The 17,139-nt window shown below is 41.9% G+C and overlaps 1 protein-coding gene across 1 annotated transcript in view; it reads right to left on the reverse strand.

The window, feature by feature from the left end:
* Positions 1 to 12,676, reverse strand: part of MND1 (meiotic nuclear divisions 1) — a 40,510-nt gene extending 27,834 nt beyond the window's left edge. Inside the window, exons 1-4 of the mRNA XM_057376055.1 lie at positions 12,605 to 12,676; positions 10,469 to 10,534; positions 9,624 to 9,681; positions 7,874 to 8,022 (exon numbers count right to left, since the gene is read on the reverse strand). Of these exons, the coding sequence (XP_057232038.1) occupies positions 7,874 to 8,022; positions 9,624 to 9,681; positions 10,469 to 10,534; positions 12,605 to 12,607 (276 nt within the window). The 5' untranslated portion in view covers positions 12,608 to 12,676. The remainder of the gene's footprint in view (positions 1 to 7,873; positions 8,023 to 9,623; positions 9,682 to 10,468; positions 10,535 to 12,604) is intronic.
* Positions 12,677 to 17,139: the final 4,463 nt, after the last annotated feature.

Below are 17,139 nucleotides of genomic sequence, written 5' to 3' on the forward strand. Positions count from 1 at the left end.
CTGGTTTTCCTCCATTATATCAGAATGAATATGTAATATAAACTACTGAAGGAAGGTAACAACATATCCTTCTTAATATAGCAGGAATCTTCCCTTAAACCTATGATAGAATCTTTAGTGTTATTACAGACACAGTTTAAAAAAATTTTGGTCTTAAATCATGCCAATTTTACCCTATGCTCATCAAGAAGGAAGGAAATGAAAACCTACACTTCACAGCTGCCATCAAGCTAGTTACATATTAACAGCAAGTAAAAGCAAAAGCATGAAATTCAACTAACGAACACCAAATTACRAAGTTGCTTAATTCCAACAGAAGTCTCCAGAGCACTGTATTTTTAGAAGTCTGCCATGACAGCAGTAACTAAGCATACTCTCCAGGGCTTTGTAGCATGCCATAAAACATAATTCCAGAAGCCTCTAATAAGTTACAGCATTAGAAGCGTCTTGTCTGCTGGACATTTTAGGACTTACTAATGCAGAATCATTTTAAGACACCACATTTTTTCAAGTGCAATATACAAAAACCATGGACTATTCACATAAAGTTTTATTAGAGTTTTCCAGGAGACTAACAGAGGAATAAGCCTTAGAGAGCCAACAAACAGGCATAGATATAATCAACATATTCATAAGGTTTAAAGGATGCAAATTTTCAGCCTCTTTACTGCTACAGCTCCCTCTGGATGGYATGGAGTGAGCTAGTCATACTATACCTTTGCAGCAGGTATAGTAGCTTTGCAGTAGGCCATCTCATTCTGAGTCTGGTCCTTTAGCTCAAATAAAATGTCCAGGTCAGTGAAAGCCAGAAGGCTGAAGACAGGGAAAGACCACTAATTGTCGCTGTTGGGAGAGTAATTACTATGTAAGAGACAAAGAAAAAAAAGGGAGCAAGCACGGAATGGAATCACCCAGCTCACTGGGGCTGCAGGCTATCAAAATGGTCAGGGCAATCCAAGGAAGAATAACTACAGAAATAAATAAGTAGAAAGATAAATGACGTGTCCTCAAACAAGAGGGGAAAAAAGGAGGCCCAGAATTGATATGGCATAGACTATATGGGAAGACTGCTCTAAAAGCTCAGTCAATACATTAGGATCCTGCCTATGTGTTATAGACTCATACAACATTATGAGTTGAAAGAGATCTGGAAGAACATCTAGTCCCACGTCCCTCTGCCATGGCCAGGGACAAGTCCACTAGACCATGTTGCTCAAGGCCTCACAATGGGCATTAAAAGAAAGACCTCTTCAGCAATCAGAATTTTTTTTTTCCTGGAAAGGAAAAGAACAACTTATTACATTTTCTGCAACCTAATGAAATTAAATTGTAAGCATACATAAATCTAAATTAATGAAGGAAGAAAATGTCTAAGTAAGTAATTCCTAACACAAGTCACGCAGATAAGTTGCAGAAGTTCTGACATACTTCTCTGGATCCTTTAACCATRTCTACTCCCTAAAACTAATAAAATACATAAGAAAAAGATGGTGCTAAGCTTTTGTAACCATTTACATCAAAGCTTAAGATCATGATATACCTTAAGACACTTCATGCCATTTCAGTAAATGGACAAAGAATTTTTAAAAACACACTGAATACTGAATTACTACAGCCTTTCAATTGGATCATAATGTGAAAAAATTATACTCAAAAATTAAACTGTTTTATCAAAAGCATTAGGCCATTGATTCCAAAGGCGTTGCACATGTACCTCTAGGAATAGCTCATCACTGCTACAAGGCAAAAAACCCCAAAACAGTGAGCCCTGCATTCAGAACTATCAGAGGATGAAAACTGCTGCAATAGAGACCTGGGGTGTGTAAGGAGCTCTGCTCAGTGTACCATCTGCTGAGGATACTTCTACAAAGGAATGCCAAAAGCTTGCTGCACAGAACTAGGTCCCACACACTTTCCCTGCTGATGCAAAGCTCCAGCCAGGGCACACAACTTGTCCAATACCTTCAGCAAYAACACCCGATTCCAAGCATCATCAGGCCTGCTACCCCTCACTGCACATCTGTCAGTTCCATGGACTTGTACCTCAGTTCAGGATTGGCTGCTTTTAGCCAGCCACTGCTGTGCATTTGTACCTAACTGCAGTCCAAAAATCAATTTCCAAACTGTGTAAAAATGCCCCAACAATTTCGTGAGTCAATTGGATGAAGGAGGAGGCTGCTCACACTGAGACAATGGGGACAGCAGAAGTTTTCTGAGCTTCAGTTAGTAGTCTCAAGCAGACTTTATTCAGCAATTTTCCAGTMACAATATTTAAGGAGGAAAAATATATCTAAAGGGATAGAAATAAACCAAGCTGTGTCTTGAAAGAATTTTCTGATAGTTAAAACGATTTTTTTGTGTGTATTCTAAACAAAGAAAGCTCTCTCCTTTTAGTTATGTTGTCAAATATCTTCAGGAGGATTCAAGCCAGATTACTCAAATGCAAATACTCTTTCTCATTAACAATTTTCAAACAGTGTGCATTTCTAACATAACCATTTCCTAATACATTCCCCTAGTGGCTTTTTTTTACTGAAATTCTTTCTTTCACTTTTCACTTTTCAATGCTCATTAGTACAAACAATTTAATATATATGAAGTCACTGGATTTCGACAAGTTTATTCCTGGAGGGGCAGGCTGTTGGTGGCTTTTTTTTTTAAATTAGCTACCAAATGTCAGCCAGGATGTACCTACTTCCAAATTCTCCCCTTGGTTCAATATATGAGTCAAGGGAAGTGAAAATTCTTCCTCTTACCAGCCCTAGGGTGGGGATTTAAGGAATGAAACATCAACTAATCCTTTCTATCTTAACTAACACTGGCCCAATGCAATGCTTAGCAGAAGAAAAAAATTGCCAGAAACTCTCTTGGTCAGGAGTCTGTCGAAGCAACCACAGGGAACAGCACAAAATGTCCATCCTGCTCTAAAGAGATTCTATTCAATGTTTGTTGCAGTGCAAGGTGACACCACTTTGCTCCCAGCTGGAACAGCAGCTCTGTTTTCTGTTAAACTTTCCCTTGCAATGCCTCAGAGCATTAAGGATTAACCCACAAAAAGCAATACCATGAGAAATAAGACAAAAAACACAGTGAAATGAACAGTTTTGAGCTGAACAATACAATGAACACCAGACTGATGGAAGGAACCAAACTGGTTGCTTTCCCAAACTATTGGACTACAGTGCTCATAGTACTATCAATAGTTACACTAACAACCACAACATTTTGAAGTGCTTAGTATTTCAGGTCCCCATCCATTAAAAATACTGTATTATGCAGTGACAGTCCTCTAAAACCTTTCAGTTTGAGCATATATGCCAGTCATACTGAATGCCAGACACTCTTCAATGTCACCAAGGACCAGTGAAACTGTTTCTGCCTCCCTTTAGCCTTTAGTAGTGTCAGCTCTAAAGCTGCACCATGCAACTCTAGCTGAGATGACCCCACTCACACTGGCTATGGCAGRCAATGTGCTGGAGAGATGGGATACTCCTTATGGCTTCTGAGGGTTGTAGTTTACCAACTCATCAGTCCCAGAGTGAAAAAAGCCTCAACGTTAGTCGTTACTCGTTCCTTCAATTAACACTTAATTCAAGCCATTGCAAACCAAAATGAAAACATGCATTAATTCACTTTACCTAAAACAGCACAGTTTCAAGTGTTTTGCCCAAGACACAGAAGAAAAAAATGAAATAAAATCTAAGCTGAGTCTGTTTATACTAAGGCTACATCAGAAAGATTTCTCTTTCCCTCAGTCACAACTGTTATGCCAAGAACAAACGTTTTGTCCAAYGATAACTGATCATAGGTAATTGAAAGCTTCTGAATCCAACAGCCAGAAAAGTATTGATTAAGAATAAAATCACATGATTTCACCTTTTCTTATGGAAGGAATRAAACCAAGCCTTAACTACCCTGTCAGTAAAGCTTCCACAGTTCTCTTTGACAAGGTGAGGTTGCATAACAATGTTAATAAACGGAGAAAATTTTTAAAACAGTATTTCTCAGTCCACACCCTCGCTCTAGTTTCACACCTGTACCCAATCTAACCAAATGCAAACTTCCACATGCAAACAAACCAAATGTGAATATAAACCCATCTAATCAAAATGCAACTTCCAACATATTTCACTTTTTCAGTGGTCCACTTCAGAGATGCACAAGCAAGCAAGAGGTAAAGAATAAGCATAAGAAGAAGGCATAAACCTTTAGGAGCAACCATGCCAGTGCAAAACCAAACAATACAAAATCCAAAGGGACCTATAGCAATTCTCACTCTGTGAGCTATTGGAGAAAATATTTCCACCAGATGCTACACAAACTAAAGATACTTGCTGTCCTTGCTTTACAGAAAAACAGGAAGAGGTCCAAGCAGTAACTATGGGTTAGAGGGCACCAGCAAGATCCTAATCCTAATTAGCCTGGCACAAGATCTGACACATAYATGAAAGTTCAGGGATTAGTGCCCTTCTCCAAACACCTGCCTGCACAAAAGCAAGCCAAAAGATGGGTCAAGGGTGGAAGCTGTCAGAAGAAACCTGATCATTGTTTTTATTTGTCTTATTTCTGCACACTGATGATGTAATAAATCCTCCCTGAAAGAAGATTAGGGTATACCRAAACCCTGCGAAGTGCAGCTTTAAACATCCAGACAAAACTGGCTTGATCTTCATTATGAATACTGAGTCAGACTTCTTTGCTTCTGCATCTCTAAGTTGGGGTGTAGCTTAATAATCACTAAAAAATGTGGAACAAAAAAACTGCTTCAAGAATAGCTCCTAAACCAGTTTCCCACAATCACAAATTCTGTAAGATGCAAAATACTACGAGCAACCTGGCTATAACATTCTGAAGTACCAATGTATGCAGGCAAAAGGCCCTGTAGCAGGCCCAGCTTGTCAAACATAAGCCTCAGTGCTATGAATTAATAGGGGAATTTGCATCAAGAAGAAGCCTGTTCTGTTCCTCCACATTATTTTCAAATGACAGTTCAGCATTTGGGATCACTCCTTTCCCTTGACTATTTATCCATGCCCTCAGGAAACAAAGATAACGCCTCCTGGTAAAAAGCCTTAAYTGCAGCATGAACTGAACTGCTGGATTTTTAAACCTGCTTTAAATAAGGCAGCCTGATTCTGGCTTTTAACTGCTGAACAAAGAGACCGACTCATGTACTTAACAATCAATCTGGACAAGACACAGAGAGAAAACATATCTCTCAGCATGGCACAAGCTCTGTACTGGAATGATCAAAGAAAAACAACATGCAACAGAAATGGTACAATAGCTGACTTTTTTCTTCTGCTTTGTATGTTCTGACAAGAAGTTTTGTGATAGTGACTASATTTAGAAGTCCTTAAGAAAATCTGTAAGTGTGCACATCAAGAAGAATACAAACACCAAAAGAGCTAATTTGAACTCACAGACAGAACCTGTTATCATCTTGTAAAAACGTTCAGAGAGGTTTTCATTGAAAATGCCACCTTTCCACTGTGTCAACAGAGAAGTTATTTTCAGCTAGTGAAAATGCTTTTCCCTGATATGCTGAAACATTTCCAGTCTCATCAGAAAAGCAAGGTAATGAAGAGAAGTACTTTTAAAGACTCATAGCATCATCTAAAGAGAGGTCTTACACCAATAAGACCATATGTCAGGAGCAGGGCTTGGCTTGCAAATAAAGTTCTGGTAATAAAACTGTTTCTTTCAACTGGAACAGTTTTATATTGGAGAACTGTTCATGTCACAATAGTAGAAATAACCATAAAGTAACACTACAAATCAATAACTATAGGTCTATTACACTTCCCACAATAATAGTAACAGATGGGTTTGTAAGTGAAAGTTTTTTTGAAGCTAATTCCTGGATACCTGTCATGGAGCACATTAGGCAGATTCTGCAAAACATTCCAAGGAAGGTCGTCAGGGTATGCCAGAGACCTGCCTGACCTATCATGTTTAAAATTCATGATGAGACTAGGCCCAAATGCAAAATATCAACTCTTCATTCAGCTATTGGTTATAACATGGAGTATGAGCAACAACAAAGAGGACCCAAAAGCAAATCATTTGCATTAAACAAAACAGTGGCACCAGAGAGTTTGGTAAACAAAGAAGGAGTTTTGGAACATATTTGTTCAAATGCTCAGTCAGCAATTTATGTGCTGGCAGAGTAAGTAGCCTGGTCTAAAACTTGTATGAATACACAAATAAGTTGAGTAATTTTACTAGGAGTTTCAGYTCCAAGTCAGTACAGAGTTAAACTAATCCGTTTCAGACAAATGAAACATCACTGGAGGAAGAATCAGCGCTTTGTTACTACCATTCTATAAAAATAAAGTCCAGTTGTACCAGATTGAATCCATGCCTGAAAACAGCACAAACACAGTCAGTTAAATCAAACCCCTTTTTCAATTCAAGCTGAGAAAAAGAGCATTTTTCTTTTAATTATTTTGATGCAGTTGTATAAATATAAAGAAATAGCTGAAGTTGACAACACTATACATAAGACAGCAATGATATCAGAGCTATGCCTGAAGAAGATAATGTCTGTATAAATGTTCAGATGCTACCAGCAATTTTGTATTCATTCAAATGATTCTCTGATGAAAGAACATAATGCCAAATAATTATAGGAAAAGTTGACAGTGCTGTGGTACAATCACACCACATGGTCTCATAAAGCTTGTTTGTTGATCTTGTTAYCACTCCCATTGCAAATAAACTGATGAATAGATGCTTTCCCACTCCCCTTAGAAGCAGCAACAAAGACAGTTCCTATAAAGTAGGAAAGAACCAGATCAATAGAACAGCAATGTTGCAACAAAGATGCCCTGCTCATYTGCAGAAAAGCCTCTCGTCCCCCACTCCTCTGCCCTGCTGAGGCCTCATGAGGAGCACTCTGCTCAGTTCTGGGCTCCCYAGTTCAAGAAAGWCATGACCTGGAGAGGGTCCAGTGGAGGGCTATGGTGATGAGGAGACACTAAAGCATCTGTCTTATGAGGAAACACTGAGGGAACTGGGCCTGTGCAGCCTAAAGAGGCGATGACTTTACAGAAAAGAGGGGATCTTATAAATACAAATACCTTACGGGCAGGTGTCCAGAGGATGAAGCCAGACTCTTTACAGTGGTGCCCAGCAACAGGACAAGGKGCAACTGGCAAAAACACAAAGGTCTATCTAAATAAGACAAAAAACTTCTTTCCTTTGAGGATGACAGAGCAGTTGGAACAGTCTGCCATCAACTCTCCTTCTCTGGAGGTATTCCAAATCCACCTAGACATGATCATGTGCAACCTGCTCCAGGTGAATCTGCTTTAGCAGAGAAATTGGACTAGATCTCCAGAGGCCCCTTCCAACCCCAGCCATTCCTTGATTCTGTGGTTCATGACCAATTTGCTCTTTTCTCCTGCTAAAAGTGCACTAAAAGTGCTCACAATTAAGCCACCAATAAAAGCAGAGGGGAAACACAATGGCCTAAGTTGAAACCATTGCCCCATTTACTCAGGTTGTGTATTTTGGCTGCCGTAACTTGTAGCTTATTATCACATGATGGCCTACCTTATATAAAAGACATAAAAACATGCKACCTCAATATTTTGAGTCCTTAAATGATGCTTAGCATCATGAATAACATGCTTTCAGCAGCAAGTAAAAGTCTCCTCAAGCTCCAACAAGACCCTCCCAAGTTTTCCTGATGTGATAGCTGGACAGTGAGAAGGTCCTACCATGTATGACAGATAATTCCTATAGTAAAACCTCTGTGTGTGGACACGTACATTTATACACAAAAGAGATATAAACAAGAATAACAGGAGGGTATAAGAAAAAGCAAATCCACTGAGATAAAAAAGTATTTTTCATAAAACAGACTTACCTGAGACTCTAACTCCTCCAATTTACGCTTCCTCGCATGAAGAGCTTTACTTGGAAAAGCCCAGAAATAATTGGAAGTTCCAATTCTATCAGTGTCCACCATGCCATCATCAACAAGGCTTTGGAGAATCTCTTTCACTGACATCGAGGCTAATAATAGCAAAAATATAAAATTAGAACTGCATAGCACCTGAACTATGAGATTTATGAATACCACAAGCTACCATCCACAATCATCTGTGTTTTCCTCTAATGTCAGCTAGCTGGAAGATTTCACAAGGACAACATGCCCAAAGCTTCACTTGAAGGGATGAATCTCTTTGAAACCAGCAGTTTGTTCCTAAACACTGCTATTCTGCACATCTGCTACCAGATGTTTGCAAAACACTACTCAAGAGCATTGCACAAAATAAATGCATATTACAGTACAATACTGAAACAAACCCATGAGAGGCACCTGAGAAATTGTCTTGCAATCTTAATTCTAAAATGGATTAACTTGTTTAAGTTTCATGATTTGGAGTTAATTACATTGCACTTTTTAAAGCTTAACAAAGTATTTCATAGCAGCAGAGRCACTAAAGCCATCTGTCCACACACTCAGGAAGGACAGATTCTCATTTTGATTATATTCACTTCCAAAATAGAGTATCATTTTCACTCACAAGGATCAGTATTTCTGAACATAACTGATAATTTCCTTGCAAACCTGTRGCATTTACAATAATTATACCTGCTCAACAAAGCTAAGTAGATATGTTATCCTCAGGTGTTGCAGATATAAAGAATTTTGAGCTCATTTAAGGGTTTTAGTACACGACGTTTAATTTCAAGACTACAGGGGACCCCACATCTTTTGGAAGCTATAAACTGGATGCCAGCATGGGGATATTTCCACAAGTTAGTAATTTTTTTCTTTTCAGAGTAACTGGTGCTTGGGTTGTGTGGCTAAATGCCTTCATATGCAGAGACAGGATGAATTTGGACCGTTCAAAAGTGTTAATGGTTTTAGAAACTCTACACTCAAATTACACTGCAAATTACAACGAAACATATGCATTGACAGACCAATCAAGAAAGCACCACATCTCTTCAGAAGCCCAAGAATGCCTCTGTTAGCTGCTGACACAACTGAAAAACTCTGCTTTGTGATATTCATATCTGCAGTTCTCTCAGCAAGTTCATTTACTCTTGCAGTGCTACCCAGACATGCTAGCCAAGGACMGTGGCAACTACCCAAACTTTATGCTTTGCCTTCCTTTTGTCAATRAGCATAGAAGAAAAAAGAATAAGGAATATACAAAACAATCAAGAGCACAGACAAATCCTAGCTGATCTAGCTCTGAATCAATGGATCTCATCAGGAAGGCTTTATTGAAAAGACAAACCCCTTCCATTTATAGCTGTCCAGCCATTTTGGAGGGGAAAAGTTCAACAGCACTGGCCATGTATATTTGGACTAACATTTAAAAACATTTGTGACATTACAGACAGATATTGAATACCTGAGTGCACATAATGATTTCATACACTGAAAGTCACTGCAAGTCAGGCAGCTCAGAGCCTAAGAAATCTCCCATCCCATGTCACTCTTAACACTACAGCCCTGCCATTGACCAGTATCCCATWCTAGCTTCATTTTCCATTATTAAAGTTACAAACCTAAAACTGTAGCCAGGAAAATTGACACTGTAGGACCTATACCAGAAATGATTACTTGCTCAAGGGAAGTAACTTTTGTAAATACTTACTAATCCCTTTTTCTTTTGGAGCAATCTTCTCTAGATCTTTCAACTGGAAGACATCTTTCTGTGCAAAACATGAAAGACACTTTAGTTACAAATGGCAGCATCATCTAAGCTTGAGTGTTTTTTAAACTAAATCAAGGCCAACAAAACCAAGTAGGAAATCAACTGTACGTTTTGGTTTTGCTAAGGCAAGAGCCAGYATATCCCTCAATAGAAATGGAACATTCTGAAAATTAAATAATAAGAAAAATACTGTTATTGTAAAAAGCCCCATTCTTTCTTTTGGTGCGCTGAAGTCACTGTATTTCATTTCAGGTTAGACTATGAAGCCCTTAAGGCACACAGAGCCCAGGTTAGACTGTCAGCACAGATGCACCACATTATTCAAATACTCAAGTGTCACAGTATTTTTTTTGAAAGGTAAAACATGGTGGATTAAACATGCCACCAATAAAATTGTAGCTCAGCTTCTGAATCTCCAGGCTTCTTCTCCCCACGGCTCCTTTCCAACACTGCTCTGTTTTTCTAAYGCTCAGATTTCTTCATCCTCTCATAAAATACAGTGAGATCCTTCCTAATTTCCAGCTGTCCGCTCTTATGGTAACAGACTCAAAATGAGAAGATGCACATAGGTAGCACAGGAAAAAACTAACACTACCTACGCATCTATTTAACACCACCTGTGCATCTTCATGCCTTGGCTCTACCTGGGGAGGAATGAAGTTTTTTCCCTGCACTTTGCACCAGTGAAATGCATGCCAGGATATTGAGTTCAGCTGCATCTACAAGCTCTTTTTAGGACCTGTCTTTCCACCAATTCAAATACAAAACAATTACAAGTTACTTACTGTTTCAAAAAAGATCTCCATCATGCGAGCTCTCTTCTCCTCAAAGCTCAGACCTTTTTTCTTGGACTATAACAAGGAAAAAAAAATACAAACCAAGACATTCAGTCACTTGAACAACTAGCATCTACTCAGATTTCARATCTATTTATCTACAAGTTAGGTTTGCCATCCTTTAAAATACCTTACCACTAAGCCCAGACCTTCAGATTAACTACTTCTTTGCAAATAAACACTACACCAAGCTCATCTATTAAATGGAGAGACCTACCCGGAGTTTGGAGCCAGCCTTTCAGAAAACCCAACCCTACTTCAGCTTTGATATTTCTTGACACATACCAATCCCAAAATGTGTACTTATACCAAATTCACACAAATGGTTAACAACCCTTGAAAAGATAAGCACTACCTTCTGTTTGGTTGTTTTTAAGAATTGTTTTCTATCTTGTGATATACTGACAGTAGTGTGAGTTGTAGGCCATTTAGGGTTTTTTAAGGAGATAAAGAACATGTTCTTCAAAGGTCCTAACCAACTTTATAATTTCAAAGTCACATTTTAAAAACCGTGCTGATTTTATTTCTTTTCTCTGTGGTTGTGTGACCAAGCATTAAATAACACAGGTTGAACTACAAGCAGAAAGCAGAAATGGCAATTCACAAACTGCTGCTGGCAATACAAAACTAAGAAATAGTCTTCTCTGATCACTTTGAAGCGCTATTTTGATATGCCTCTAATGAAATTAGGATATAAAGTATTTCACAGAGAAATGGAGTTTTATTAATAACAACCCAAAGGCACAGCCATAATGTGAATCTGAAAAGCCTCCCCTTGCCCCACCCCCTACTTCACCGACTGTGTGCAACTACAAAAAAGGGGGAAAGGAGATAGAAAGGGGATAGAAATGGGATGTTGGCAGAAAAAGGTCTAAATTAAAAAAAAAAGGCATATTGTTGCCCTTAAGTCAACAGGAGAGGGTAGTCTACTAACAAGATGCTTTGAGAAAGATATGATTATGTTTCCAAATTTCCAATAGAAAGGAGTCAACACCATTTTTACCTTTTAACAGTTGCTTCCTCTCTTAAGAAAGAACACGATCGGGCAGCACACAATACTTAAAACATGCACCAAGAGCAAAATGGTCAGACTGATTTAATTTCAAAGACAAACATAAAAGACTAGCTTATGACAGTAACACAGAGATAGCAACAGAAGCTATTCTATTTTATATTAAACAAACAGCACCCTTAATATTTTTAATGTGTTCTCTCTTCTGTTTTAGCCAGTGATGCCCTAGGTCAGCACTGCTGGCACTGCTCTCTCCTGCCATGTCAGTACATTGCAGGATTAGGACCTGGAATTGACACATACGTGCATGCAAGAGCATCAAGAGAAAGCAGATGGGTTTAACTTCCATCTCCTGCCTTTCCCAAAAGCAGCAACAGGAGCAGAACCTTGAGGGAGCACGAAGTGGAATGGAAGTGGCGTTTTTGGAAACACGTGCTTATAGCTACGCCCCTCGGGCGCTAAGTTTCACACCACCACTCGGGCAAACAGACCAAAACAACGAAGCCAAGAGCTCTCTAGATGAAAATTATTAACTTCACGTTAATTTCTCCCTCATACCTCATTGGCAAGCGTTCCCCACCACAAGTATTAACCACACCAGGCGCATCCATTTCGCTGCCGCTCACGCTACSGCAGGCAGACGGAAAAATGCGGTGCTGTGACCGCAGTGGGGCACAGCTGCCATTCCCTCTGCCCGCTCCCACCTGAGCCCAGAGGCTCAGCCTTGCCACACCTGGGCCCCTGTGTCTCGGGGGGGGAAGCAGCGGGCACTGTGCCCACCTCGAGCCACAGCCACGGGGCTATGGCTGCTCCTTTAGGGACCGGCTCGTTCACATCGCTCTTCAACAAACCAAAAGCACAGCCCACGCCGTGCTAACGCTGCGCCCCCAGAACCGGCACCGTGCGGCCTCCCCCGGAGCGGGAACCCCGCTCCCCTCAGAGCGGAGAGACGGCAAGGCACGGGTTGCCATCACCCGCCCACAGCCCTGGCTGCCTCTGCATCTCCGCAGCCTCRGCGGCCGCCCGAAAAYAAGACGGGGAAAAGGAGGCGGAGGGCGGGAGGCCGCGCTTACCATGTCGCGGGCGGGCGGCGCGGTTTGATTCCGGCGCCACCGGGCGGGAAGAGGCCGGCGGAGGCTGCGTGCGCAGCGCCGCCTGCCGCCCGCCCCTCACGGCCCTCACAGCGGTCACAACCCGCACAGCCCCCGCACAGCCCCCGCACAGCCCCCGCACAGCCCCCGCACAGCCTACGCACAGCCCCCGCACAGCCCCCGCACAGCCCCCGCACAGCCCCCGCACAGCCCCCGCACAGCCCCCGCACAGCCCCTTCACAACCCTCACAGCGCCCTCACATCGCTCACAGCCCTCTCACAGCCCCCTCACAGCTCCCTCACAGCTCCCTCACAGCGCTCACAGCGCTCACAGCGCTCACAGCGCTCACAGCGCCCGCAGCCCTCACGGCCCTCAGAGCCCCGGCGGGAGCGACGCGGCCCCACACGGCACGGCGGCTCAGGCCCTGCCAACGAGCGCGTGGCTTTTTTTGTTGTTTTATTTTGGTTTTTTTTACCAGCGGGGAGGTGCCGTAGAATAAAACTGAGGGGACAGACAAAAAGAACACCTTAACTGTGGTCGAAAGCGACGTGTGTTGTACTACTGGCCTGTCACAGGAGCTGCGGGACTTAGAGAAATAAAAGCCCTCGCTGCCGGTTGAAGCAAAGGGCCTGGGCACATCTGGTGTTGCGTGGAACAGTTGTTCATTGTGATGACTGTTCTAGCGGCTTTAATTACTGACAGCTTGTTTTAATTATTATTTGTGTTGTAAATCACTTCAGCTGCAGCAGTTCTGGAAAATCGCTTTGCATCAGCAGCGGGTTCATATCTGCCATACTAAACCTAGAGTTTAAATTCAAGCAAATGAAAATGTGCAAGCTGAGATTTCAGGCAGTTCCTGTGAAGATTTCCATCCGTTTTTCACGGTGACCCTTCCCCTGAAACCCAGTTCTTTTCTGTGCAGTCCATGATCCCATTTCTCATTGTGTACACCGGTGTATTGCTAAAAATGAATCGCGAATTAGAAAAGACGTTTTTAATACAAAGCATTTTGTTCTATCATTCTCTCATGTGCATCACATTTTCAACTTGCTAACTCAGGATAAAATCTGTTGGTCCACCCCCTCATCTGCTGTGAAGGCTCCTGTTCTGTCTTTTTGCTTTCCATTTCCTTTGGCCAGCCCTCAAAGTGAGTGTGTCCCCATGCTCCCTGTGACACTCCGCTGCCCGAGGATGTGGGCCTCTTCCTGCTCCTCACAGCCTGGAACAAAACTGAGCTCCCCTGTTTTTTTAATGCTGCAAAGCAAATGGTTGCTGCAACATTTGCAAAGCCCTCATTGCAGTGTAGGTTTTCTCTGAGCAACACGCGTGAGTGGCAGGGTGGGTGTCAGAGCTGAACATGCTGCCTGCAGTAGAGGAAGAGGAGAAGGGAGGAAGGGTTTCCAGAGGGACACTCACTCTTTGGGGTACGTACCTCGTGTCTTCCATTTAGTACACGTGAGGCAGCAGTGCTCCCATCTACCCAAAACTCATGAAAAGACTGGCRGCAAACAGCCAGGTGTCCCCCCCAGATAGAGCCGGCACACGGCTGGAGCACACACCTGGAACTACAGCTGGAAGGCATTCCTTGTTTCTGCAGCTGAATGTGATCGCAGCAGCCCAGACAGCCCATCCATCTCCAAAACATTAGGCCATGCTCTAGGGTGATGGTGGGGCAGGGAGCTCAGCAGGTTTTCTCTGCCATGGGCCCTGGGGACAGCTGGGCTCAGCTGCTCCAGGTGCACTGGCARCTTTGAAGACCATTCATGGCCACATCACCCAGTCCAATTTGCTCTATTATGGGAGGTTCTCTAACACCTCCCACATTTTGCAGCACCGGATCAAAACTAATCAGTTGAAAAAACATGGGGTAAAAGAGATCCCAGGCAAAAGGAGAATGCATGGTGTATCTTATGCTTTGTCATTTGAGGATGGTTTTCCATTACTGCATAAACTGGTATGAATGACTCCTAAAATTCATAAAGGCCTGAGATTTTTAATGGGCTTCAGAATGCCTAAATGTGGTATTTCASAGAACTGCTAGTCATATGCTATGATTCTAAAGACAATGGATGAAAATAATGTGGAAGGGAGACTCATAACTGTTTCTCTCTGTTAGATGATTGGTCTCATTTTCCTGTGATTTTCTTAAGCTTTAACAATTTGGGCTAAACTTTCTGTTCTAGGAGTCTGAGATTTTTAAGTAGTGGCCAAAATAGCGTTTCACTGTTCCTGAGTTAGAGAAAATACAGTGCTTTGTCAGTGTTACATTATGCTTGGATAAGATGACGTTTGTACCCTTCTTCATCTTGCTCTTACAAATCTGTGCTTGAATTACAGTCAGAAATTTCTGTTTTGAAAGGACAATAAAGTGACAATGGCAGGAAGCTTAGGCAGTAGGAGAATGAAAATTGTCCCACTTAATTTTGTTCCTTTCATGCATACATGCCATAGCACAGTCTTAATAACATGAGCTATTTTTTCAGAAGAGAAGAATTCAAGTCGAATAGCAGATCAGTTTAKAGAAGAGGAAGAGCAAGCCTTTCCAGTCCACACCTTTATGACTGACAGCAGTAGAGGCACAGAGGACAAGGAGAGTTCATGGAGATGCTCACCCRTGGGAGGTGATACCAACTTCCCTGGGATCCAAGCAGTCTGTTGCGGGCTGTGGCCACAAATCAGGAAGCAATATGATCCATGAGTATCCCATACAGGCTAGTCTCTGCAGCATCTGCTCCTCATTCCATCCTTGAATGAGCTTTTGGTCTGTAAGCAGATGTTCTCCCTAGACAAACATTTAACCCTTGAGTGAGAAGTCCTTGGTAAGAAGCTAGCTGCTGCTTCCCCAGCTTTGCTAGGCAGAGCTGCTGAAGCATTAGAGTTATCCTTGAGGTGAGTAGCTTAACCAGTAGGATTTTGGTCACAAGGCATTTCACTGAAGGAACAAGGCATTCATCTGAAGGGCAGCAGCCTTCAGTGGGATGTAGCAATGATCAGCAAGTGCTGGGTATCTCTTCTACCAGCACAGCTGCAGCCTGCCTAGGGAGAACATCTGTCCACAGAAATGACATTGACTGTTCCACTCCACTGAGATACTTCTGACCGGTCCAAGTTAGGGAGCATTGCCATGAACTCTCAGCAAAACTCTGGGGATAGTTAACTGCAGAGGAGCATGGCTGGATGTGAGAGAGAACTTTAGCTTAAGGAGCAACAAAACATTTATGAACATGTTAAGGGGATACCACTCTAAAGAGAGAGAGAGCCTGGCTAAGGGTGACTGCCCAAAGTACCTGCTCCTTTAGYGACTTTGGCCTTATTCCCCCTGACATTGTTTCTCTTTGTTGAGACTGGGTTCTGTAGTCCTACTTACATAACTTTTAAAATATTCTGCTGCCTCATTTAGGTATTTAAGTACTTCAAGAGAGTTGGAGAGAAGATTGGCCATTTACTGCAGATTTTTTCTGGTAAAAAAAAATTGTGTTCCCCAGTATTAGTAGGGAATTAGTGTTCCCCAGTATTAGTGTTCTGCTGTCTGATTTTGCTCAGTGGTGAAGAGCCTCTACTGTAATAATCCAATGCACAGAATACATTTCCAGCCTATCAGTAAGAACTGACACTGGGAATTGTCACAAGAGTCTTACCTACTAAGCCCCGTGGCTTCATGATACCCAGTGCTGTTGCTTCTCTTCTTTATGATCTGTTTTTTACACGGGAAGGAACAAGTGCTCTGCAGCTTTGAATGTCAAACCAACACTGCTCAGCTTCAAGATGTGATGTTCTTATAGCTGGCAGCCAAATAAAGCATTTTGTAAGTATCTGAACTTCAGGGCAGATAGACACCCAGCACCAAGAGTCTATTTGCTGAACACGTATTCATCTGAAGACTGACAGAAAAACAAAACTGATCCATTGTGTTRTAGTAAGTTTGTCTTCAGGAGAGAAATGAGGCCTTGAAACATGGCTGCTGACACTCCCTATGACATGCAAGAAAGAATAAAACAAGGATTCCTCTAGAGGGCTTGTGGGAAAGATCCACAAAAAAGGTGTCTTACTTCTGACTGTCCTGCCACGGAGCAGACACTCATCACTGGGAGTTTCACTGACCCCTCTAGCCCCCTGYGTTGAGGTTGCATCCAAGTCAAATGATTGCAGCTGAAGATTCTGTCTTACTTAGTGAGCAAGTTCCCAGTCACACTGAGTTCTCAAATGGTTCAGGTTTGGAGAGTTCACCAGTGACCAAGAAGACATAGATACTATGTAAAATTAAAGTTAATATGAGCTGGAAATTTGTTCTTACAGGAACAGAGTCAGACTGAACTCTTAGAGGCAAATTTTCTATTCTCCATAATTTAATTTGGTTTTCTGCAACAGACCCTTCAAAGATTATAGCACACTTTAGCTAAAAGGTACTGTGTACTTCTGTGATGCATGTGGAAAAGCTTACAGTTTTTACTTACTGGCACCAATGAAAATCTTAATTTTTATCCCTGGACTGAAGAAGGAAGGGAGCTCAAATTCT

This window comes from Malurus melanocephalus, unplaced genomic scaffold (assembly GCF_030028575.1).
Source record: "Malurus melanocephalus ecotype Western Australia unplaced genomic scaffold, MMel_1.1 scaffold_9, whole genome shotgun sequence".
Classification (NCBI taxonomy): domain Eukaryota; kingdom Metazoa; phylum Chordata; class Aves; order Passeriformes; family Maluridae; genus Malurus; species Malurus melanocephalus.